Here is a 26840-nt window from a genome sequence, read left to right as displayed (position 1 = left end):
ACTTTGGGCACGTCAGTATAAAGAAGTTAATACTCCGTAAGGGGCACTGGTAAAAATAGAGCCCTACTCTAAAACACTGTTTATTGACATGTCCACTACCCTTTGATACATTTCCGCAGGTGCTCTCCAGACGACGGACAATGTCAGTGCTTGCCCAACATGGTGGGAAGAAGGTGTTCTGAACCCGTGACTGGTCATTTCCTGCCTGCCCTCGACTACTTCCTGTACGAGGCAGAGTTTGCTTCTCCGCGAAATCAACAACTAATAATCGAGAATCCAGAGAATCCAGAGCGCCCAGAGGCTACAGAGGAGCCAGACTACCCAGAGAATACAGAGGAGCCAGAGGCTACAGAGGAGCCAGAGCGTCCAGAGAATACAGAGCGCCCAGAGTACCCAGAGTATCCTCAGCGCCCAGAGTATCCAGAATATCCTCAGCGTCCAGAGGCTACAGAGGAGCCAGAGCGCCCAGAAGCTACAGAGGAGCCAGAGCGCCCAGAGTACCCAGAGAATACAGAGTACCCAGAGTACTACCCACAACGTCCAGAGGCTACAGAGGAGCCAGAGTACCCAGAGTATTCAGAGAATACAGAGCGCCCAGAGTACCCAGAGAATACAGAGTACCCAGAGTCCCCACAGCGTCCAGAGGCTACGGAGGAGCCAGAGCACCCAGAATTCCCAGAGAATACAGAGTACCCAGAGTATCCTCAGCGTCCAGAGGCTACAGAACACCCAGAGTATCCTCAGCCTCCAGAGAATCCAGAACGTCCAGAAAACCCAGAGTATCCAGAGTATCCACATCGTCCAGAGGATTCAGAGAATTCCGAACGCCCAGAAGACCCATGGTATCCTCAGCGCCCAGAGTACCCAGAGTATGTTCATCCTCCAGAGGCTACAGAACGCCCACAGTATCCAGAGTACCCAGAGTATCCTCCACACCCAGAGTATCGGTAGGTAACCTTAGACACGAGTGCCACCATTGGCACGGGGACTGTAATCACTGGCACTCTGGCATAAGTGTGAGAGAGAAGGATTTTGATTTTTAAAATAAAATTTGAGTTAATTTAAGTCCCCTCGCATCTGTATGCAAATTATCTCCTGCACATAACCCTTAATCCTATTCACGCACTCTATACTATTTCGTTTTGTGTACACCTGGGAGCATGTAGCCTACGTGAGCCTACCTCACATACCAGGTCGCAAAGAGTACGCAATCACACAGTTCTGCCTGGCTCAGAGAACGGCAATGGCAAAAAAGCTAAAATAGATGTTCGGTCATTCCAGCCCTCATGGATACATTTGACTAAACATGAGGGAAGTAGACAAGGCACTGTCAATGATGTGTCTGTCATGAAAAACTCTGAACTCTGACTGATTAATAAGATGGGGTGGCAGTCTGGGAGATATAGGTCCGGTTATTCCATATAATGAGTATGATCATTACAATGCTTGATGTGAAAGAATATTGATGTTATGTACATATGTGGACAATCAAAATTAGTTGGAATAATTACATTTTGATGTTGTGTCATAATTCAACGTAATGTTTATATGGCCTACTGACTAACAAGAGAATAAAAGCATGTCATTTCATGTCCAAAAGGTGGCCGACTCCCGGTCCAGAGCATCCAGTGGATCAAGGGAATCAGGAAGTAGTGGACCCGTACTACCTCCAGAACGAACATGCTGCATCCCAGGTGTGTCTGTCATGCATGAGCTATAACCCATACTATAGTTCGGAAGCCAGTGGCTTCGAGTTCGATTTCAAACTGTTAAGTTTAACCGACTATTTTCTTAACTGCGATTAACGATTAACTAGTAACATCCCTACATGGTACAGTACTAGACTGGTACTGGTGCTTAATACAATAACATGGTACTGGTGCTTGATACAATAACATGGTACTAGTACATGGTAACAGAGCATGGTACTGTTACTCCAAAACTATGGAATGAACTTCCCATTGCAATCAGACTCACTCCCAATCTTCCACCGTAGTCTGAAAACTCACCTCTTCAGACTCCATCTTAAGGCCTGGACAGAGTCTGTTTTGTTCCTTGCGTGGGTGGAGTCAAACGGACACAAAAACACAAGTTTATTTTATACATACATAGTCCGCTCCGTCGCTTATGTTGGTCTATAATCACTTTAATGTGCAAGCATCTACTTGTCCACTAGATGGCAGCTGTGACACTATATGAAGCTGTCCCAGAATGCAACGCTGTTTCAACCCGCACTTGCACTAGTCTTGACGACCTTACAGGCGTATGCAAAGGCTAAACTTATGTAAATTAGATTACACTGTAGTGACTGTACAGATATTCTACTCTTAGACAGATATAGGTTCTTAGCTTGCTTATGATCTTTCATGACTATTTCTGTGAACCACTTTTATACCACTGCTAAATGACTACATTGTAAATTGTATATGGTACTAGATCATGGTACTGGTACATGGTAGGCTAATAGAGAACGGTAGTGGTAGTTGAGCATGGTAATTACTTACGGTAGTATAGTTACATTGTTACCTTGTGAGACTTGTTCAGAATTAGTTTTTACATGAGAGACGCCTCATGGCTTGACAAAGATAAAAATCTAAGTGAAATGATAATGGGTAATGACCTGGATGAGAAGTGTTTGCTATGCTCTATGTCTGTCTATGTTCTTTCACACATGCAGTAGGCTGTGTTTGTATCTATTCATCTGAACTCTGCTGTAGTGACTGAATGAATGTTTGTTTGAATATGAATCTCTCCTCCAGATGAAGCCTGGGCTCCTGCCTGGCTGTGAGCAGCACTTCAGGGAGCAGGGCTACGACGTCAAGTACCAGAATGGCCGTATGGTGTTGATGAGGCGGACCAGAAGACATGCAAGGACGAGGAGACAGGTTGAACAGGTTGAACGAGTCAATCAATAATCTTCTGATTACACACTTCATCCCTATATACAGTACTAGAGTCCCTCAGGGGGTCTATACTTTGTCCCCTCTCTACAGCACATATATTAGATAGATCTGCAGATTTTGCAGAGGTTTCTCCTCAGAATGGGGGGGGGGGGGGGGGGTGGGGTAGAGGGGGAATGCGAAGAAAGAATAGAAGAGAGAGATAGACAGGGAGGGGCCTGGTCCTGGCGGCCCAATCAAAGACAAACTGACCTATAACTTAGTGTTCAGGTCGATAATGCAGTGCATCCTTCCTATAAGTCCTTATACTGTACTTACCACAGATGACCATTCCCCTGGACCCCGGGTCAGCACTGCAGATCGTCCCCCGGCAGAGGACAGCAGACCGGCCAATCACCTGGACGGGACCGGGATTCGTCAGGGCCCTGGACAGGGCGGGGCTACGGTTCACCGTTGACAACGTACCCAAATCCATTGAGTATCAGCTGGTTATTCGCTACGAGCCTGAGGTAATGACCTCACTTACGTAACACAGTATGTGCATATAGTCATACATGTACAATATGTTTAGTTTTATAACAAGTAGATAACAAGCGTTCTAGTTCTAGGCATTTATAAGAACACAGTTGGCCGTGTTTTGGTGATGGAAGCCAGGGCAGGGAGGGCGACCTTTGTCTCTGTGACTGCCACAGGCTGGGGGCGGCACCTGTCAGCGGGTGGGTGTTGAACAGAAGTAGTACGTCCTCCTCCTGGTGAGGCCTCCACACTGGCAGGAGGGCCCGGGTACAACAGCCGTAGCCTGGGAAGCATTCCTTTTCGGGTTTATGCTCCGTCAGGTTGTAGTCATGTTGTAGTCAGTGATTTGTAGTCAAAAAGCCTTGAAGCGTCATGAGAATCCGAGATATTCAAGTACGTCTTGGAATAAATAATTTGGTATTTATTTTATTCCACCTCGTAGCGACTTGCGAGACTAAACAAGGGGGGACCAAAACAAAGCGACGCCAAAGAAATAACCACAAACAGGAATAAAGGTCCCTGCACACTGGACACGTTTTCCGGAAAAAACGCGCCCAGTGTGCAACCAACTTAGAGTTTATTTTATTTTATTTTATTATCCGGTCTAGACCGGATCACACAGTGATTTAGAAACAGACCAGGCTTTCCTCCTGACCAGGTGTAAAGCCTGGTCTGTGGTCACACAAGGTTACAACAGTGAAAACTGGGTAAAAACATTAGAAAACTAAATAGAAAAAGCAGGACTCATCGTTAAATGACATGCTGCAGTCGGTTCTATAAGTTAACACAACAACAAGACTGCAGTAGCTCACTCACTCACACACACAGTGTTCCTTCCTTCTCAGTCCCCAGCTGACTGGATGGCCACCATCACCATCATCCGTTTGTCGCCGGGCGACGATGGCTGTCCCGTTGACCCAACAGGAACCACCACTCTCACCCTGCCAGGGAATGCCAGGTTAGAAAACACCACTCTCACCCTGCCAGGGAATGCCAGGTAAGGTTAGGAACCACCACTCTCACCCTGCCAGGGAACGCCAGGTTAGAAAACACCACTCTCACCCTGCCAGGGAATGCCAGGTTAGAAAACACCACTCTCACCCTGCCAGGGAATGCCAGGTTAGAAAGCACCACTCTCACCCTGCCAGGGAACGCCAGGTTAGAAAGCACCACTCTCACCCTGCCAGGGAACGCCAGGTTAGACTCTGTCGTGCTTTCATTAAATGTAAAGTCCATGTTAACGGTCTAATCACGTTTCACTTAATATGGCTTCTCACCTGGCTTTGTATAATTTCATCTCAGAAGGACTATTGTTTTCGTCAGTGCCTTTTTTTTTAACTATTTTTAACTAAGATTTGTTCAACTAACCGATCTACATCAACACATTGTGAGCTTGTAGATCGGCTTTTTGAACTATTCAAAAAATGTTTTTAAAAATACCGGTAGTTAAAAAATGGTGTCTTGGTGTTCATTTTGGGTATTGTGTTGTATTGTTAGTTATTACTGATTATGTATGACTTTGATATGGATGATATTACTGGCTTTATTCTTCATTTGAAAAGTATTACAATATCACTGTTATTAACTTACAGTATGTTGATGAATTATGTTTATAAGGCGGATGCTTAAATGCATAAACTGATACTGATTGACACATTTTCAAGCTGCCATGTGCGTGGAATTGATATATTGTTCTTGTTCCGTAATTCCAATTGATTTTCACTCTTGGTTCCAAATGTAATAACTGTGCTGTAGGGGTGCAGTCCTGGACACAACCATCTGTCTGAATGCAGGAGGACGCTACTTTGTGGACATCGTGTTCAACAAAGAGCCAAACCTTGACCACAAGTCCAGCTCTCACATCCTGATTGACTCTGTAAGTAATTATTTAACTTTTCATTTTGATGAAATGTAGCCAGTTCTAGATGTCAATCCTCTTCTGAATTCGACATTACAATAAAAACTCAACACAATTACAGAATATTAAATTAAATATTGAGGTAAACCCAATCAAGGGCAGTTTCATAAATGACACGTAGCTTGCGGAGTTAGTTCAGTCAATCACACTCGAGGGAGTTCATGCCGTGCTCAAAGGCGCATTCTATACTTAACATGGTGAATTTCTATGTGGGTGTATAAGTGTGTGAAAGTCCCACACGTCATTCGCTGATGTGGCAGTCAGCTGACCAATTGGGCGGGCTACTTAAGCTCACCAGTCTGCATGCTCTTCCTGCCTTCCTTCTGCTTATGGTTCCTGGTTGTTATGTGATGTTTGCTCCCACCCTACCGGTGGGCTCTGTTATTTATGTTCCCCATGGGGGGGTTCATTGTATATCTATCTCCTTGCTCTTAATGTTTATGATGGTTAATCGTGCCGAGCAGGGAGTAAATGCAGCAGAGCCGAACGCCAAGATGAATATCATTATGCAGACTTGTATTCTCATTCTGTAATAAATATTGGTTAAATCTATTCCGTGAGTTGTCTGACTGAACTCCCAAAGTTCACGAGCCATGCTCTCCAGACCCATCCTCCTCCTATCCTTGCTTTCCAGATGGGCCTGATCCCCAGCCTGGAGTCAGTGCAGGACTTCTGTTCTCAGAACGACCTGGACTCGTTCCGGCGGTTCCGTTGTCTGGGTCTGTCGGCCGACCTGGCCGAGCAGAACTCTCTGCCTGACGTGTGTGAGAGCCTGGTGGGCAGCATGTCGGCCCGTATCCACAACGGGGCCGTGGGTGAGTAGTACCTACCGAGTAGTAGCAGTGGTGGAAAGTAACTAAGTACTTGTACTTATGTACTGTACTTATAAGTACAATTTTGAGGTATTTGTACTTTACTTGAGTTGTTCCAATTTCCAGTATTTTTACTTCTACTCCACTACATCTGTGTACAAATGTGTGCTTTTACTTCACTACAATTATTTGAATTTAGTTACTAGTTACTTTCTTTTAATTTAATTTGACCTTGACAGCCCATACATCCAAACAGAAAAGTCCTATTTGATTGAATTAAATGACTTTAAACAACATTAAATTCACTTTGCCACTCGATCTGCCATTCACTTTATGCATACGCATACCTATCTATGGGGTCCATTTTGTTACCAACTCTCCATCATTTAGCTGGTTGAAAACCACTGCTTTAGTCACTAATGGTTGTTTTTGTTGTTGTTTTTGTAGTTAAATTGTGTCTAAGTGAGTTTCTGTATTGTCAGCTTGCAGGTGTAATGTCCAGGGCTCACACGGGCCGTCCTGTAGTAAATTTGGGGGTCTGTGTGAGTGTAAGCCCAATGTGATTGGCAGATGCTGCGACACCTGTGCCCCGCTCACCTACGGCTTTGGACCCGACGGCTGCAAATGTACGTTACCATGTCTACAGTATATATTGTCATATCTGTTATTTATTTACCCTGATAAGGATAACTAGGTCTGCTATTTTTGAAAAATCGTGAAAATGTGGCACAATTTTGGAATATATATTCTTTCAGAGCAAACGTTTGTAACTCAAATCTTTGCTTCTGGGGGGTCCCTGGAACAACATATTTTCAGATGGGGGGGCCAATAATAATTTCTGGCGTCCTTGACATGAAATAGCTTGAGAACCACTGACATAGAAACAGTTTTTCAGAAAACTGTCAGGATTTAGAAGACATTTTTAGAATTGTCCTCAAGTCTAAATTAGTTAAGAGCGTTCTTAACCCGTTCTAAATGCTCTCCTCCGTCCGTCCGTCCGTCCGTCCGTCCGTCCGTCCGTCCAGCGTGTGACTGCGACCTGCGCGGCTCCGTGTCGGAGCTGTGTGACCAGGTCAGAGGTCAGTGTCCGTGTCGCCGGGAGGTGGCCGGCCGCCGCTGCCAGCGCTGCCAGCCGGGCTACTGGGGCTTCCCTCTGTGTCGACCCTGTGACTGCAACGGCCAGGCGGAGCTGTGCGACGAGGACACCGGAGCCTGTCTGAACTGTAGAGGGCACTCCGCTGGGGCCAACTGTGAGAGGTACGGTACACACTTACTGTACCGCCTGTGTTTCTGTTAACATTTGGTTATAGTAAAATGCTGCATTCGTGGTCTGGAGAGGGCAGTTGTTTTACAGACGGGTAAAAGGGCAGGGGCTGAGAAGCCCCCTTTGATGTCTATGTGTGCACGTCCCTGAGCGTGGGTAAAGCGTTTCCGTTTTTTTCCCGCCCCCCTGCTGCAAGTTGCAGCCGCGCAGCGAGCTTCATTTCCATCCACCAGCGGTTTTAAAGCCCGGAAGAGACGCCTGCTCTAAGCTTGCATCTTCGTGACGCCAGTGTTGTTTTTGGCAGCAAATTTAGATTTGAGTTTTAGTCATAGTCTCTTGAATAGTTTTCATTTAGTTTTAGTCACATTTTAGTCACTCGGAATGTTAGTCTAGTTTTAGTCGACTACAATCTACAGGTGATTTAGTCGACTAAAAGATATTTGGCAGGCCTTGATGCCGTCGTAATGGCTGATTTTACACTTAAAATAGCCGATCTACAAGCTCACAACGTGGTGCGCTGCGACGCGTTGTGAGCTTGTAGATCTGCTATTTTCATGCAAAGTGTTAAATAACTTGTGTCTTTTACTTATACTGGATCTCTTGTCCACTAGTCCCTTCCTAACATTTTAGACTAAAATCATATATTATTTAGTCGACTAAAACTAGACTAACACTAAAACATTCCAGGTGACTAAAATGTGATTAATCTAAATGAAAACTATTCAAGAGACTATGACCAAAACCAAAATATGGTGTCAGAATCAACACGTCTGGCACAATGTCACACTCTACACACTGTCCTTGTATCACAATATGTGTCAGTATGAAGCCTATTACAAACACCTTGCCTCCATGCAGGTGTGAGGAGAACTACTATGGTGACCCGGTCTCCAGGGAGCCTTGTGAGCCTTGCCTGTGTCCAGACACAAAAGACAGTGGGATATTCTTCGCCAGCTCTTGCACCAAGAACCCAGGATCAGCCGGTCTGACCTGCAACTGCCTGCCTGGACACACTGGTAAGAACCTGGAATCACCTAACCTCGCGTCACCATGGCTTTTCACCTTGGAGGAAAGCCTGGTCTGTGTTTCTAAATCGCTGTTATAGACCCCCCCCCCCCCCCCTGTTTGTTTTTAGTCTCGCCAGTTGATAAAATATGGATAATAACAAACAAATTATTCCAAGAAGTACTTGAAGAAATGTGTCTGATTCATACGCCGCATCAATGCTTTTATTGGGCAGGCCCTAAAATGACGATGCCCGCCTTGATCACGGGGAATTTGGGGTATACTTCTTATTAGTTCTTATTCCGGTTTATTCCTGATGACTACAAATCAGTTACAACAACATGACGTAAGTTAATGTTAATGTTATCATAAACCCCGAAAATGAGCATAACATAATTCTTAAAACACCAAAAGGGGTTGCCGCCCAGAACGTTTCAGAAGCACTGATGATGATTTCTCCTCTCCGCCTCTCTCTCTCTCTCTCTCTCTCTCAGACTCCCACTGTGACAAATGCGTGACTGGTTTCTACGGCAACCTGACGGTACCAGGCGGCGCCGGCTGTGAGGAGTGCCCGTGCAACAACAACATAGATCCCAGCGAGCACGGCGCGTGTGACGGCGTGACCGGCGAGTGTCTCCGCTGCCTCCACAACACCACTGGACCTCGCTGCCAGGACTGCATGACTGGCTATTATGGGGACGCTCTGGCTCAAGACTGCAAAGGTAATGGATGATGATGATGATGCACCCGCTTCGAATTGTATCAACCGATAATAATCACCAGTAGGTTATACTTATCACTCCAATGCCAATCGAGCCACCAGGCTCGCCTGGAGCCTGGAGGCTGCAATTAGGAAACGCGGAAGTGAAATTAGTACTTGTGGTATAATTTGTAAGACACAGACCAGCTAATGATGCCTGGACATCACTAAATGTCATGTGCACATACACGCATGCACATGGATAAGTCCTGGTAATAGTGAAACATGATCAGGGTTGGGCACAGAACAGAAAGGCAAGCCAAGACAAAGGCCCATGGGTAATAAATAACTGGGGTCATTGTTAGGGGTTGAGACCCAAGGCAGTGGTCAGACCGTGGACAATCCTGATAGGCCGAGAGCCATATGAACACATGAACGCATGATAGATATAATGCCAGACAAAGAAATATCTGGGCCGGTTGTTCCTCCACTCTCTACCATGTAACTGGGCATGCTCCCCGACGGCATGAGGCCGTCGGAACTATGCTGTTTGCTGTGCTGTCTACTCTGAAATAAACATCAAGGAACCTCATCTCGTTGTCTGTCTGCCGTGCACATTTACTCTCCTGTATGGTATTTTAATATACAACAGATGGTGCCGAAACCCGACCTTCATGGTGTCTTTTTGTGCCAGTTAGGAGCAGAACCAGCGGTTTTTTTATTCAGTCTAATTATTCAGTCTAATTCGAAAACGGGGAGTTTTTGTGGACGGCGACGAAGAATTTCCAGCGGGCCCGACCGTGGGTTTGTCAACGCAGCGGGGATGATGACGACGACCACCGCGATGAGGAGTGTTGCGCGATGGGGACCGAGGCCGGCCGCCAGATGGGTGGACGGTGGAGTGGCCTGCGAGCAAGCCAACATCACGCCGGCGTGAGGACAGCGGTCGCGGGCGGCGAGCAGGGAGATGCAGCACGGCGCGGCGGGGCTTTCCATCATCCATGGCCGATTGACCGACCTAAGCTGAGTGCCTTCGTGGACCTGATCAAGGGGTCTGTGATGAAGACGTTCCAGCCTTTTCTCTTCGCGAGTGTTCCCAGCTCTGATGGTTCAGAGTTGGGGGGGGGAGAGAAGAGATGATGACGACGACAGCGGAAAACAGCAGTGAACTTTTCTCAACTTGTTCTGTGCAGCTGAACGGACATTTCAAAGCAACTAGAAAGAGGGGCATACAGAAGAAGTTTCCTTTGTCATATCAGAGGCGAAGAGGGACAATTCCTTCACTCTGATTACAAATTGTGCGTTGCGTTTGTTTTCAACATGAATTAATAGGCCTCATGTTGGTATGTTTGCCGTATAATTAGATAAATTGAGTCATAAGTAGCCTAATTATGAGTCAATGAAGTGTTTTCCTAGAGATATCAAGAGATATGTGTTATTATAGTTAAACTCTGGCGTTCAATGTTATTTCTTTTTATCTTTTATGGAATCACCACGGGTGGTTAATGGAATCACCGCGGGTGGTTATGGTCAGGATGAGTCCGAGGAAGTGACTCAGGGTATTCTGATATTGTGTCTATTTACTATGTACTGGCATTGGAATAGCAGAGTTTAGTGGTAAAACATGTAGGTTATTGTATATCAAAAAGTGCTCTTGTAACAATGGAGCTGCAAGCGGCATGTCTTGTTTAAATGTCAGTTAACTGTACTAATCATTTCCATTATTCATTGTTTGAGATTACTTATTTGTCAGAATAGTGATTAAATTACAAGGCAATTGGCAGCCGAAAGTTTACAGTGTTTAAAGAGAGTTTGGTTTTACTCTTTGTGGTTCTCTAGGGCTTAAACTGCGATTTTAGCCATAAGAGTTTGAAGTAACACGAAGAGAATTCTCCACTGATCCGAAATTGTATATCTACCCACTGTAATGAAAATCATTTATGGCAAGTAATCTTGAATGTCTGTGTTTGAAAACCATGTTGGGGAACTTCTTATACTGTAATGCTGTTATTTGTGGTGTCTTGAATGTGTAGTGCAGCTGAGGGTCAAGGGGGGTATAAGCAACAGTTATATGAATATGGACTATACATTTTGTATTCAACAGACAAAGTCTGTTGAAAGGGGGGAATGTGGTATAATTTGTAAGACACAGACCAGCTAATGATGCCTGGACATCACTAAATGTCATGTGCACATACACGCATGCACATGGATAAGTCCTGGTAATAGTGAAACATGATCAGGGTTGGGCACAGAACAGAAAGGCAAGCCAAGACAAAGGCCCATGGGTAATAAATAACTGGGGTCATTGTTAGGGGTTGAGACCCAAGGCAGTGGTCAGACCGTGGACGATCCTGATAGGCCGAGAGCCATATGAACACATGAACACATGATAGATATAATGCCAGACAAAGAAACATCTGGGCCGGTTGTTCCTCCACTCTCTACCATGTAACTGGGCATGCTCCCCGACGGCATGAGGCCGTCGGAACTATGCTGTTTGCTGTGCTGTCTACTCTGAAATAAACATCAAGGAACCTCATCTCGTTGTCTGTCTGCCGTGCACATTTACTCTCCTGTATGGTATTTTAATATACAACATACTGCCGCCCAAGCGAAAACATTGTGAATCTGACTTACGTGGCCGGTTAAGACTGATATGAGGTTAGGGGACTTACGTGGCCGGTTAAGACTGATATGAGGTTAGTGGACTTACGTGGCCGGTGTGTGTGTGTGTGTGTGTGTGTTTTACCAGAGTGCTCCTGTGACCGCCGCGGTACGGAGGTCACCCAGTGCCCCTTGAGGAGCCCATGTTTCTGTGACCCCCAGACGGGACAGTGCCCCTGCAGGTTCGGGGCCGTGGGCGTGCTCTGTGACGAGTGTGACGACGGATACTGGAACATCGCCGGGGCGTCCGGCTGTCAGCCCTGCAACTGTGATCCCACCAACTCTCTCAGCAACATATGTGACAAGGTTTGTTTGCCACCACGTTCATCCGAACATCCCTATTTTTGAGGGGCGCTATCCCCTCCTGTGTCCAGCGTTGAGGGTTTGTGCAAACATTGTCCTAACACAAACGAAACATTGAATGATATGTCCAGCTTTGAGTGTTTGTCACAAAACATGGCCAACCACACTGTAGCCTGTATTGAATTGAAGAACAATTGTCATGCCGGAAAATTGTCAAACTGATGTCTTTAGGAGACTGGAGACTGTCCGTGCCGCGCTGAGTTTGGAGGAAGACAATGTGACGAATGTGGTGAAAATCACTTTGGGAATCCTGACCTGCAGTGTATATGTAAGTAATGACTATTCAAATCTGAATTAATCTTTATTGTCACATCACATCACAAGTAAGTAAGGTGGGTGACATTCTTAGTTGTGCAAGGCTAATTATTGCAGTTAAAAGATAGCGATAGGAGAGCATAAAGTGCATAAAATGACTGATACAGTTCAATCCGTGCTGTGTCACCGAACTTAGCTGCTCTTGTTCAGCAGTCTAATTGCTGAAAGTAAGGACTGTATTCTAATTTCTAATTCTTACATAAGCCGTGTCTCACACACTGGTGTGCTCTAGAATACACACCAGTGCATGTGTGTCCATGAGGGACAGAGTGGCATTCCGACGCACCGACTATGTGGCTTCCACTTGCGAAAAGGACCTGAATTTTAAAATATTTTTCAAATTACCGGTAGTCAGCAAATATTTAATTTGTATTAATGCCCACCGCATGAAATGCGCACAGACAGAACAGATTTGCAGTAGGCCAGGTTTTGTCCACTGACATGCGTGTGTAGACATCGTTGACTAAAACTATGACTAAATATATTGACAATTTCGTCAACAAATAAAAACGAAACTAAAATATTAAGGAGGGTTTAGTGGAGAAGAGAGAACTAAAAGATGTTATGCTTGTTTGCATGCTGAAAATAGCAGATCTACATCTTGTAGATCGCCTATTTTCAGAATGCAACCAAGTCTAAAATCAGTCATTAAGACACCATCAAGTTCTGCCAAAATACATTTTAGACAACAAATCAATTGTATATTCAGTTGACTAAAATCGTATGATCTAGTTGACTAATACTAGACTAACACTAAAACATTTAAGTTAACTAAAATGTGACTGAAACTAAATGAAAATGTATTCAAATGACTATGACTAAAACTAAATCAAAATTTGCCATGCAAAATCAAACACTATACCTCACCCATTCTTGAGATAAGGGACAGAACTTTTTTCAAACTGGATTTTTTTTTTTTTAAAGATACATTCAAATCAAATAGATGTATTTGTAGACACAGGTCTCAACTACCAATCTTGAGAAGGAACAGGTTTTTCGCATAACATTTCTTTCTAAAATGGGACATTTATGCACTTAATACCTGATTCATGTCAACTCCGTCAGACACACTAAAATCCCTTTTAATTGAATTTTATCATTTCAACAATAATATAAAGTCCTCAGTTATCTTATAATGGCTTTCAGTAATCAAGTTAAGTAATACAAATCTTTTAATATTATTTTGTTCCAATATCACACTATTATGAAATATCCAATTTCTCAAAACCGTCATTTCAACCTTTATTTTCAATATTATAACATGAAAACCATGTAAAAAAAAAAAAATCATCATTACGTATCATTTCAGTTGGTGTTTCAATACATAAGCACAAAAGATTTGACAGCGAATTTTCTATTTCTTTGGAAATTAACAAAAACATCACGGGACGAACGTCTGACGGAGTTGACGAACATCTGACGGAGTTGACAAGTTTAACTGATTTAGGTTCTAGAACACCTAGGATCTTGATTCTGGTGACTAATCCCACATTTTCAAGGATGAGGAATACAGTGGTACTATTTAGATTTTCCCTGTGAACATGGCAGCCATTTTTCAAAATGGCCGCCAACTTTCTGTTATTTCCCAATAACTCAAGTTCTACACCACCTAGGATCTTGATTCTGGTGACTAATCATACATTTTCAAGGATGTGGGATACATTGGTACTATTTAGATTTGTCCTGTGACCATGGTAGACATTTTTCAAAATGGCCGCCAACTTTCTGTTATTTCCCAATAACTCAAGTTCTACACCACCTAGGATCTTGATTCTGGTGACTAATCATACATTTTCAAGGGTGAGGAATACAGTTGTACTATTTAGATTTATCCTGTGACCATGGATGGTAGACATTTTCAAAAATGGTGGACCTGCTATTATTTTACCAATTTACTCAGGGAATATTATCAGAATAATATAAAATGTGTGAATACATTTCTTACCAAGAATTTTCTTCACCAATGTTTGTAAAGGTGTCTACTAACATATCCCACATTGGTTTCTATTTGAACACCCTAGGGGCATGTTTGACAGCTGCTGAAAGTTGGGTACCATCAACAACCAATATAAGGCTAAATGTTCTAAATTTCATTATGCTTTAAGTAGCATGTGGCATGTCAAACTAGGGGCTTTTCATGATTCTGGATCCATTCCAAGCATTAGTTTTGCACAAAAAACACTACGTTGGCTAAAAACGGCCATAGCCATCATCACAGATGTGATGAGGTCAGCACATGTCGGCACATTTGGACAAGTGGCTATGGCCAAACTAGGGGGTCTATGGCCAAACTAGGGGTCAATCTCCTTGGGCTAAATTCGGTGAGGTGAACAGTGAGCAGTGAACATTGAGCGAAAGACTGAAGATTTGGCTTCAGGACCATCAGGCAGGATGTGCAGACACTGAAGGCATCAGTGTCTTTCTCTGTGTCCCCAGCATGTCAACCAAAGCAATGTTACCAAATCAAAGGAGCCTTCACCTCATGTCACCTGGGGCTGGGTGAGCAATCGTATCCTGTATCTAAACTCACAACTAAATACAGACACTTGGCCAGACTGCCGTTTGAAAGGGTCAAACCCCTCATCCTGATTGGGGAAGACCACCCCACCTAATCACACCAACCGAACAAGTGAGGTTGGGGCCTCCAGGTGGGCCAGCAGCCATCTGCACAAGACTGGGCTGGACCCTGCAGGAAAGCAATCTCCAGCCAAGACAATGTAAGTTGACTATAACAGAGCCCCAGAACACAGAGCTCAGGAGAAGGATGGAGAAACACTGGCAGGAGGCCACCAAGATACAATGCCCCAGAGACCCAGAGTGTGCCACCACTGGCAGTAAGGAGATCAACTGCTGCAGCAAAGATGTCATGAAAGGCAAGTCTCCACCAAAAAAAACCCTGAACCTAATCGGGGTGTCAAGAGACCAAAGTTTCTCCCCCACAGTTCCCTGCAGTGGCCAGTGAAGTCAAACTGTGCATCTGTACCTGAAAGGGGCAAGTCAAAGGCCAGAAAGCCCACCTCCTTTTAATGTCCTGTCAGTAGAAACTCAACCTGCACCTGAAATAAGCCCTTACCTCTCCCAGAGAAAGTTCATCCTTGAAAATGTAATGATTAGTCGCCAGAATCAAGATCCTTGGTGGTCTAAAACTTGAGTTATTGGTAAAATAACAGCAGGTTGGTGGTCATTTTGAAAAACAATGGCTGCCATGGTCACAGGACAAATCTAAATAGTACCACTGTATTTCTCATCTTTTAAAATGTATGATTAGTCGCCAAAATCAAGATCCTAGGTGGTCTAAAACTTGAGTTATTGTAAAATAACAGCAGGTGGCGGCCATTTTGGAGAAAAAAAATGGCTGCTATGGTCACAGGACAAATCTAAATATTACCAATGTACCCCACATCCTTGAAAATGTATGATTAGTCACCAGAATCAAGATCCTAGGTGGTGTAGAACTTGAGTTATTGTAAAATAACAGCAGGTGGCGGCCATTTTGAAAAATGGCTGCCATGGTCACAGGGAAAGTCTAAATTGTACCACTGTATCCCTCATCCTTGAAAATGAGGTCTTAGTCACCAGAATCAAGATCCTAGGTGGTGTAGAACTTGAGTTATTGTAAAATAACATCAGGTGGCGGCTCTTTTGTAATATGGCTGCCATGGTCACCACGAGACAAATCTGTGATGGCCCCATAGCCAAAAATGTTCCTTAAGGCATGCTCTAACTGTGTGCCAAATTAGAATACTGCCCATTATTCAAAAACAATAATTTTATTGTTTTAGGAACACTTTTGTCAACTCCGTCAGATACACGTCAACTCCGTCAGACACAAAATCTGACGGAGTTGACGTCTGACGGAGTTGACAAAATGGCATTTGTTTTCATCTTAACCCTCTTTAGTACAATGTAGCCATTTTGTTTTTGCTTAATTTTGTTAGCTAAACCTAACCCCTAAACTAAAATAATAAACATTATTTTGGAATTCTTAACAAAGATCATAAAAATGTGCAGACGGAGTTGACATGTAAAAGCTGTGACCACATTGTTATCAACATTGTTTGTTTAAAATATCAAACAATTGAATGCTTGTCAGACCAGGTACTCCACTGTTGCAACAAATATAAATGGGACTTGGAAAAGGAGTCTTCAGGCTAAATCTGTCGACAATATTTTCTGATTAATTTAAGACTTTTAAAAAAACCTGACGGAGTTGACGGAGACGTGGGACGAACATTTGATATGAGATATTTAATAGAAAATATAAATTAAAATTAACTGTGTATATTATTTGCTATGTTGTTGACAATCTACTTTAATTTAGTATGTATATTTATGTGATTGTGACAGTATTAGACACTTTTTTGGCAGTTTGAAATTGTGGCCACTTGCTGGGGACAGGCTAAATACAGGCCTTTTTGGGTACAGGGCCTGCTTTTAACTAATTCAGATGGAATATGAAAACAATTATAATGAAATTAAGGGCATAATAATACACAACTGTATTACACTTAACTTTGCAAGTGCTTTTATTTTTATGAATTAATTTATTTTTTACATAAAATAAGGCTCTTATGTGTGGGACATGTTTTTTCCACTTTTGTCCCTCATCTCAAGAATGAGTGACCTAGTAGTAACTATTATCTCTCCATCATGCTCCCAGCTTGCGACTGCAACCTGGAAGGAACCGAGCGTCCCTCGTGCGATCCCGAGACCGGCGAGTGTCTCTGTCGCGACGGCGTGACGGGCATCTTCTGCGACGAGTGCGCCCCGGGGTACGACTCGGAGTTCCCGGCCTGCGTGCCCTGCCACGCCTGCTCCGCCCTCTGGTCAGGGAACGTCTCCGACGTCCAGCGCGCCGCCCAGAAGATGCAGACGCTGATCCCTCGCTACGGAGACGACGTGGAGCCCGCCTACAGGAAGCGCTGGCGGCGCATGGAGGAGATGCACAACAAGCTGGACTGGATGGTCAACCTGACCGGGAAGTCCCTCCCCAAGATAGACATCGTGGAGAAGTTGTGTCTGAAACTCGGGTACGTTTCATAAAACTTCTTTGCAATTTCTTTGCCAATTTTTTTTCAAAAATATAAGATCTATAGATCTACAGGCTCACAATGCCTCGCAATGCGAGGCATAGGACAGAATAGTCCTCCACATATTTATAATACACTTATAATAAGATTATTATTATTATTAATAAACTAAATCAAATAGTGAGATGTGATGTACACATGACAGTAGAGGTCATTATCATTCACTGGTGTGAATGCTCTTTTCAAATCATTTCAAATCTTCACTTTGATGCATGTCTCTGAATGTTGAACTGTTCTACCCACCCAGGAGGCTCAAAGACAGCATTGATCCCAATCTAATCATGATTGACCCCTCGCCTCTCCTGGACAACGACATTGACAACATTCGCCAGGAGTTCAAGAAGCTGTTGGATAAACTGAGAGACATGCCCTTTGATGAACCAGACTTTAATGAAGCCGAAATGGAAGGTATGTCAAACTTGCCGGAAGTGCCTTGTCTTTGTCTTGCCATTTGAAATCTACTTATTAATTACTTATTGTATGTGTAGTCGGGAACTCCTTGATTTCCTGCACTGTGGAATACCCATAGACTGTAAAAAGAAATATGGACAAAGCGTTCTCCCCACGCCACGCCCCTCAGAACGACTTTATGGTAATTATTTTATATTATTATTATTTATATTTGTATTACCTTATTAAGGTAATACAGTCTAGGTGAAATTGGGCCCAAATACATGGGCCTCTATGGAGATATGGGTTTTTTTGGGCCCAATGACAGCGCCACAACAGGCCATTATATGAACTTTCAGGAAGTCAGGATTTCCTACTGGCTTCAGACACTATTGGCTTCACTGCCCCCCTGGGAATACCACCTCTTATATTGCCTTTTGTTAAGGGAAATATGTTTGGAGACAGACAACATGCCCTAACTGAAATTATCCCACAAGTCAACTGCTGTTGAGTTCTGATCTAAAATACAGTACATATATACAGAACAGTACATGCTTCCTTTATAGAGCTAATGGACGAGATAAAGAAGCTCCATAAAGACTTCATGGACGACGAGAAGAAAGTGAAGAATGCGAACAAGGCCCTGGAGGATTCCATGGACATGCGTCAGGAGGTGAAGCGGAAGCTGGCCACCTGCGGGAGAACTGGGAACTCCAGTCAGCTGGAAGAGAAGAAGCTCCTAGGCCTGAGTGTGAAGGATCTCAATGAAAAGGTGAGTGTTGAGTATTTTATTTTAGTCATAGTCTCTTGAATAGTTTTCATTTAGTTTTAGTCACATATTAGTCACCTGGAATGTTTTAGTGTTTTAGTCGACTAAATATCATGTATTGGTGGACACTGGACAGTAAACCCTACCCTCGCTGTGCATATATACACTGATATTTATCCTGCAACACAACTCACATTCACATCTCATGCATCGCACAACCATGGTCCTGAAATGAAGAGGCATGAAGGCATGGGATTTATTTCACTGCACTGTTGATAGAACACTTTTAAATTCCTCACATCTAGATCTGCGGAGCACCAAGCCACGAGGAATGTTCCAAGTCAAAATGTGGGGGTGCCCTGTGTCGAACCTTCTGGGGGAATAGAATCTGCGGCGGGCCCACCTGTGACGGAATCCTCTCCACGAGCCTCAATGCTACAGGGAATGCCAAGAAAGTGGAGGACGGGATTAGTGACATCCTGAACAAACTGAAGGACTCCAAGAACAAGGCAGGTGTTTGATAAATGGATTCCTAGAAGTAGGAAGTAGAAGTAGTGGGCACACCTTTACGAGTTTTTAGACAGCTGGTGGAGGAGAGCGTTTCCGGGAATCTGTCCTCTGCGGCAGTCAGCCGCAGAGGTGGAGCTTCTTTTCCATCCACCAGCTGTCTAAAAACTCGGAAATTACGTAAAACACAGCTTCTTCTGTCCACGGCTGTCGGCTCAAATGTGCCCTGCATGGACACACACACACACACACACACACACACACACACACAGACAGTCACACATCTAGTGAGTAGTCAACGCAAGTCGATTTTTCTTGCCAGCTCTCCGCTTGCTTGTATTTCAGATTAGCGATGCCAAACAAATGGCTCTGGACACAAAGGACCTCGCGGACAAACTTCAAGACAAGATTAATGACAACAAGGACAAGTTTGAGAAAGAGAAGAATGAAACCAAGGCGCTAATAAAACGTGTCAAGGACTACCTGATGGGTTCGTATGTCAGACACATTCCAATCATCATGATGCTGGTTATGTGGTCGTGCATTTTCTCCTCATGATTTAACAGTTTATGGACACTTAATGGTAGGGTAAGTGATTTTTTTTGGGGGGGGGGGGCAAATCATTATATTCTGATAGTATTAAATCATTGCTATAGAGTAACTGTCTCTCCAGCTTTTTACTAAACAGACTATACATTTTAGATAGGTGACAAAATCAGGAGAGAGTAGCCATTTATAATAATAATAATACATTTTATTTATAAGGCGCCTTTCAGGGCACTCAAGGTCGCCGTACAGGATAAAAACAGTACAACACAGTTAAAAGCAGAAAAATAAACTAGGGCACAGCTTGCAGCAGAGGACACAGAGGTCACAGAGAGTCATAGGCCTGCCTAAACAGGTGGGTTTTGAGGTGAGTTTGAAATATGGTGATAGAGTCCATGTTTCTGATGTCAGGGGGGAGGGAGTTCCAGAGGTGAGGGGCAGAGCGGCTGAAGGCTCTTGAGCCCATGGTGGAGAGACGGCTTAATTATCAGCTTAATTGTTATAGTGTTCCAGTTGCAATTGTGTCTGCTCATTTCTTCTGTGTCATCACTTACAAATCCACTTGTTTAATCTGTAACCTGACTGCGTTCTCTATCCTAATTGGATAAAATTGGTATCCCGACCTGAAAATGTATTTTCTGTTTAATAAAAAGCTGGAGAGACATCGATACTCCTGTTACTGAACAAACACACTATAGCAAAGAGTACTATCACAATATAGAGCTTTTTAACACTTATTTTAACCAAAGAAACTCACTTACAATACCTTTTAAGCAAAAGTAATAACTCAGACAATCTCTCTCTCCATCAACTAAGTACATATTGTTAGGTTTGATTGACTAATGAAAGTGTCTCATCTCATCATTGCATCGCACTCATATGCATTGCAGTGTCTTGAAGAAATATGAAATTGTTTTGAAGACTCGTGCAACTCACAAACCATTTTGGGCGGGAACCCCTTTTGGTGTTCATTAGCAGATCTACAAGCTCATAGCTTGGAGTCTCCATGTCTCTCCAGCTACTCATAGCTTGTAGGTCTGCTATTTTTGAAAAATCGAAAAACGACTGACATGTCATGACTGTCAGGATGTAGAAGACATTTTAGAATCTGATCTCAGGTCAAAATGGGTTAAGCATTTCCCTTAACACATAATAGCATGCTATTGTTAGAAATAACACACGACAATTTCACAGTCGGTTTATACCCAGTCACTTATTACTAGCATCTTTTCTTTTTTTAAACCAGATGAGATGGTGCCACCGGAGGACATTGAGATGATGGCCAGAGCCGTTCTGGCCATCCAGCTGCCGAGCTCGCCGGACGAGATCCGTTCAATGATCGACAACATCAGAGACCTTCTGGCTAACGCCACCGACTTCAAGGTGGACCAGAAGAGGCTGCAGGAGCAGGCCGAGGTCGCCAAGGAACTGAAGAAGGAAGCACTGGATCTCAAGTAAGAATGTTTGACGCTGTCTACTAAAGCAGTGGTTTTCAACCCTTTAGGGGGTCTATTTGGTTACCAACTCTTCCACCATTTAGCTATAGGGACCACCTAGAACCCCCTCAAGGACCACTGGTGGTCCCCGGACCCCTGGTTGAGAACCACTGTACTAAAATATCACTCCGGGAAAAGAAACGGGAAAAAACATAACCTCTTAAACCCCAGGGGGGTCCAGGAGGGAAAATCTAAAATATCGGAGTTGGAACCTGAGACCTTGACCAGCTGAGAGCTGTTCATGAGGTGGACAGCCGCTGCCCCCGCCGGTGGGGGATTGGGGCTTAAGAGATTTTGTGCGATTAAAAATTGTATTAATTTAAACTGCTGTTTCGTCATGAGCACGTCCACAAATAATGCTAATATTACATGCTGATTAGATTACTGATCTTCCTTTTTTAGGAACAGGACCAAAGACATCGATGTGACCGAGATCAGGAAAATGATCTACGACGCGGAGCGAATCCAGAGCGACGCCAACGACGATCTGGAGGATGCCGAAAACAACATTGACAAGGCCAAGGAGCAACTCAATGAAGTAAAGTGCACAATTTATTTGTGTCTATTTGCATCTTCTTGTCTAATTTTTGAGGGGTGCAACCACTCCTATTGGAAAGCTATGTGTGTCTGTTCCTGGCTGGCTGGCTGTGTCCGTCCCGGTCCCTGGCTGTGTCCGTCCCTGGCTGTGTCCGTCCCTGGCTGGCTGGCTGGCTGGCTGGCTGTCTGTGTCCGTCCCTGGCTGGGTCTGTCTGAGCACGGAAATTGCGTTTGGTTTGTTTGCACAACCAAGTGTCACTGTAGCGCAGCCTAAAACACACACACCCTCTCACACACACACACACACACACACACACACACACACACACACACACACACACACACATTAACTGCCTTTACCGTATGATAATGTTCAGCAGGGGTTTTCAACGTTTTTGGCTGAGGACCCCCGGAAATGCTTTGGCCATGTCTCGCGGGGGTTTGGGGTTGATTCCATGATTCATTCTGTCCCACACACAGGTTAAGGAGAAGCTGGACGACATCGACAACAAGCTGAACAGCAGCCGACCTCAGACTCTGCTGGATGAGATCGAAGCTCTGAAGAACAAGACGGAGATGAACCAAGAGCAGGCCAACCAAGCCAAAGAGGTCGCAGACGCAGCGTTAGCTAACGCTACAGACATCCAGGCCGTAAGCAACGCACACACTAACGCTACAGACATCCAGACCGTAAGCAACGCACACACTAACGCTACAGACATCCAGACCGTAAGCAACGCACACACTAACGCTACAGACATCCAGGCCGTAAGCAAGGCACACACTAACGCTACAGACATCCAGACCGTAAGCAACGCACACACTAACGCTACAGACATCCAGACCGTAAGCAACGCACACACTAACGCTACAGACATCCAGACCGTAAGCAACGCACACACTAACGCTACAGACATCCAGACCGTAAGCAACGCACACACTAACGCTACAGACATCCAGACCGTAAGCAACGCACACACTAACGCTACAGACATCCAGACCGTAAGCAACGCACACACTAACGCTACAGACATCCAGACCGTAAGCAACGCACACACTAACGCTACAGACATCCAGACCGTAAGCAACGCACACACTAACGCTACAGACATCCAGACCGTAAGCAACGCACACACTAACGCTACAGACATCCAGACCGTAAGCAACGCACACACTAACGCTACAGACATCCAGACCGTAAGCAACGCACACACTAACGCTACAGACATCCAGACCGTAAGCAACGCACACACTAACGCTACAGACATCCAGGCCGTAAGCAACGCACACACTAACGCTACAGACATCCAGGCCGTAAGCAACGCACACACTAACGCTACAGACATCCAGGCCGTAAGCAACGCACACACTAACGCTACAGACATCCAGGCCGTAAGCAACGCACACACTAACGCTACAGACATCCAGACTGTAAGCAACGCACACACTAACGCTACAGACATCCAGGCCGTAAGCAACGCACACGCTCTCATTCTCACTTTCAAATACACCTTTTTGTCTCTCTATAATGATAATTAATGATTATTTTCAACATATGACAAGTATAGCCTCAGTTATACTCTGAAGTACGGCGGCGCTTGGCAAAAAAGACAAGCTAAGCTTGAAAATCCTGGGAGGCATACTTTGGTCCGACTCGCGGTTATGGTTAGGGTGAGGGTTTGGGGTTAGGTTTAGGTGTGCTGCCCCGTGCTCGCGGTTATGGTTAGGGTGAGGGTTTGGGGTTAGGTTTAGGTGTGCTGCCCCGTGCTCGCGGTTATGGTTAGGGTGAGGGTTTGGGGTAGGTAGTCGATAGGACCAATGGATCGGACCTATGCCCCGTCGGACAAAAGGCATGCACTCGAAAATCCTTTCTTGTTGACAGACACAGTCGAGTATTAATTCAGTTTGTGTCTGATACCTCTTTCCAACAGGATCTTGCCAACGTGACGAACCTGCTTGACATTTTGAAGGAGAAAAATGGCAATCAGACCCTTCAGGACGACGCCCACGAACGCCTTAAGAACATAACGATGGAGGCAGAGAAATTAAAGACACAAGTGGAGGATAAACTTAAAAGAATTGAAGGTAGGCATCTCAAAAGCTTTGATTTGTTGTTTGCCCTCTAGTTAGACTCTCTAGTTAGACTCTCTAATTAGTCACACGCTCTTGTTAATACTTTGCATTAATTAGATGTTTATAAAATCTACAGACAGACTTAACCGTTTTCAACCTGGCATCCCACTGTCATTACAGGCAAACATTTTCAAAAAACGTCTTCCAAAGTAACGAGGAAAAAACGTCAGTTTGTAGAAGATTTTATGGAGTACTACTTATATTCCCCCTCTGTCTTGTTACCCAGATTTGGAGAAAAAGATCCAAGAGGCACTCAAGAAGAAAGAAGCCTTTGTGAATCAAATTGAGGAGATGCTGGCGGAGGTGGAAGCGCTGCGGAACGAGATCGCCAGGCGGGCAGAAGGCTACAGTCAATGCGTGTAGAGTTAGAATCTCTCTACAAACACATGGAGCTCTTGAACTTGCTGCAGATTCTAATGGTATGTTTGTCAGAGGAAATCATGACAAAAGCTGAATATAAGAAAATATGTTTTATATATTATTCACAGTATTGATTGTGATAGTATTCCAGTCAGCATTTTGTGCCTGGAACAAATATGGGGGAATTCAGGAAATGAGTAATTATAATGAAAGCACGTTAAATTATTCCATAATATACCAAAGATAAGCTTTTGATGTATTCAATATTGCAAAACCATCACAGAGATAACTTGTTTTTATTGTAAAGGAGGCATATAACATTGAACCAACGTAGAATGTTAGAAATGTTGTGAATTTCTTTCCCCCCGTTTGGCATGCTGGATAGTTTTAGCTTCCAGAGGCACATTCTATTCATATTTTATATTGAACAGGATTATAAATAATAACATATACGTATATTTATCTTCAATATCATTTGATTGTTATAATCCAGACTGTAATCTCTCAGTGTTACCACAAGGGGGCATGCGTTGACCATACACTTCCCTCAGTGTTGCAGCCACCACTGTCTATACTTTCATGCCAAACTATAAATGTTTTAACAGGCTACAGAAATGTTACCTTATAACATTTATAAGCTTTATTTCAGGCTTCAGCTATAATACCTCTAATGTTCTAAAGTATGCAATATTTAATATAAAATTGTACTATTTTGACATTAGGCTGTCTTTTTTTCTTTCTTTTTTCCCCCGCCCCTTGAACTAAGTATTATGTTATACTTTAGCTATTGAAAAATAGCAGATCTGCTATGAGCTTGTAGGTCTGCTATTTTTGAAATATTGTCAAAATGAGGCACAAATCTTTTAAAATATATTCTTTCAGAAGACTTTCAACGTCGGGCCTTTCAACAAAATGTTAAAGTAATCGGTAGAGCTCTCGCCTCTGGACCACAGGTTCATGGGTTCGATCCTGGGCACCGCCAACTCAGCCAATGAGTAGCACGGCTTGTCGTGATGGTAGGTGTGGCGCTCCACTAGCCTGGGTAAGCGCTCCACCTCAGCTACTAAAGTAATCATAGAAGTGGACGTAATTAGATTAATTAGTCTTGGAATGGGTTCCCTCATGGGCTTGGAATGTCAGCATCCATTTGTTCTTTTTTCCTTGCAATTCTCCGTTCATATCACTCCTGGGTGTGAAGTGTACTGTGATTGTGAATTCTCACTTTGATGTAAACTCACAAACTACCTAAAGGGCTTCCATCTATCATCATAGATTCTGTGCAAATGTGTGTTTTTTACAAATAACTTTTGAAATTTGAAATATTCCATCAGGGGTGCATACTTAGTTTAGACTAGTCATTGGTTACTGGTTAGACATGGGTTAAGGTTAGGTTTAGGTGTGTTGCCCCGTGGGAGGTTAGGTTTACGGTGAGGGTTTGAGATAGGTTGTAGTTGTAGGACTAATGACTGGTCTAACCAATGACTAGTCTAAACTAAGTACTGCACCCGTTCCATCATAAATGCAACCTTTGCTAACCCCGTTAGCCTGAGGAAAGCAGCATGTCTAATTCCACTGAATGTTCCATTGTTTTCCGGTTCACTAGCTGTGGAAACACACGCTGCCTAATGGACTTTCCATTTAGCTGCTAATGGTGAGATTCATGGGTGGGAACAAAACACACCACAGCCACAAGCTGGGACACTTTTGTTTTGATATGGAACAATTTCCATATCAGTATATATATATATATATACTCACTAAGGGCCATCTTGCCACATCCCCTTTGCCATTGTTTACTATTTGTTTAAGTGGTGCAACCACTTCATTAAGGAGCTTTGTGTGTCTCTGGCTGCCTGGCTGGGTCTGTCCCTGGCTGGCTGGCTGTGTCCGAGCACGAAAATAGCATTTGGTTTGGTTTTCAAAACCAAGTGTCACTGTTGTGCAGCCTGACACACACATACATATTAACTGTATATGATTAACAAATATGATGATTTGAGGTGTTACAGTATAGTACAGTACAGTACAGGGACCCCCTGAGGACATTCATTTCTCAATTATTATTTTTTTTCCAAAAATTTAGGGATAAGGGGGTAAGGCAACAAACAAGATGGTGTTCGTGTACATCCGGTCCTCAAAGGACATCCCTGGATTGCAGATTACTTTGTTTCCCGTAGGTGAGGCTAAAGTCACGTCTGGAGGGCAGGGTGGGAACGTCACCCCCACCCCCCCTATAGTATGAAGAAGAAGACACATTCTTGCAGCCTGCATCATGGCCTTGGCCATGCTGATAATGTGGATTCAATTTACAATCACAATTTAGGGCATTTATTTAGAAGACGCTCTGAATACAGAGCGACATACAGTAAGCAAGAACAACACTCTTGGGCATTGTGACGTTATACTGTAGAAATGGAAATCATCATATTTAACTACCGTTATAATGAATCGTCCATTCTGGTCAACCACTATAATTTGAAAACCAATGGGCAATATCTAGGTCAAAAATCATGGTGTATTCATAGGCTAACTAAAATATTCGATCTAGTTCA

General features: G+C 43.8%; 1 protein-coding gene across 1 annotated transcript in view; it reads left to right on the top strand.

Moving 5' to 3' along the window:
* Positions 1-25009, top strand: part of lamb4 (laminin, beta 4) — a 43749-nt gene extending 18740 nt beyond the window's left edge. Inside the window, exons 15-37 of the mRNA XM_080762580.1 lie at positions 120-947; positions 1601-1694; positions 2760-2894; positions 3224-3409; positions 4262-4374; positions 5172-5292; positions 5969-6149; positions 6629-6772; positions 7172-7403; positions 8269-8426; positions 8910-9137; positions 11871-12088; positions 12317-12413; positions 17121-17490; positions 17798-17958; positions 18507-18712; positions 19015-19218; positions 19562-19706; positions 21009-21216; positions 21661-21796; positions 22276-22446; positions 23727-23880; positions 24155-25009. Coding sequence (XP_080618706.1) covers positions 120-947; positions 1601-1694; positions 2760-2894; positions 3224-3409; positions 4262-4374; positions 5172-5292; positions 5969-6149; positions 6629-6772; positions 7172-7403; positions 8269-8426; positions 8910-9137; positions 11871-12088; positions 12317-12413; positions 17121-17490; positions 17798-17958; positions 18507-18712; positions 19015-19218; positions 19562-19706; positions 21009-21216; positions 21661-21796; positions 22276-22446; positions 23727-23880; positions 24155-24291 — 4627 coding nt within the window. The 3' untranslated portion in view covers positions 24292-25009. The remainder of the gene's footprint in view (positions 1-119; positions 948-1600; positions 1695-2759; positions 2895-3223; positions 3410-4261; positions 4375-5171; positions 5293-5968; positions 6150-6628; positions 6773-7171; positions 7404-8268; positions 8427-8909; positions 9138-11870; positions 12089-12316; positions 12414-17120; positions 17491-17797; positions 17959-18506; positions 18713-19014; positions 19219-19561; positions 19707-21008; positions 21217-21660; positions 21797-22275; positions 22447-23726; positions 23881-24154) is intronic.
* Positions 25010-26840: the final 1831 nt, after the last annotated feature.

The sequence above is a fragment of the Protomyctophum bolini genome (assembly GCF_963924005.1).
Source record: "Protomyctophum bolini genome assembly, chromosome: 4".
Classification (NCBI taxonomy): Eukaryota; Metazoa; Chordata; class Actinopteri; order Myctophiformes; family Myctophidae; genus Protomyctophum; species Protomyctophum bolini.
The sequence above is the reverse complement of the archived record's forward strand: the minus strand, read 5'-3'. Positions and strand labels throughout refer to the sequence as shown.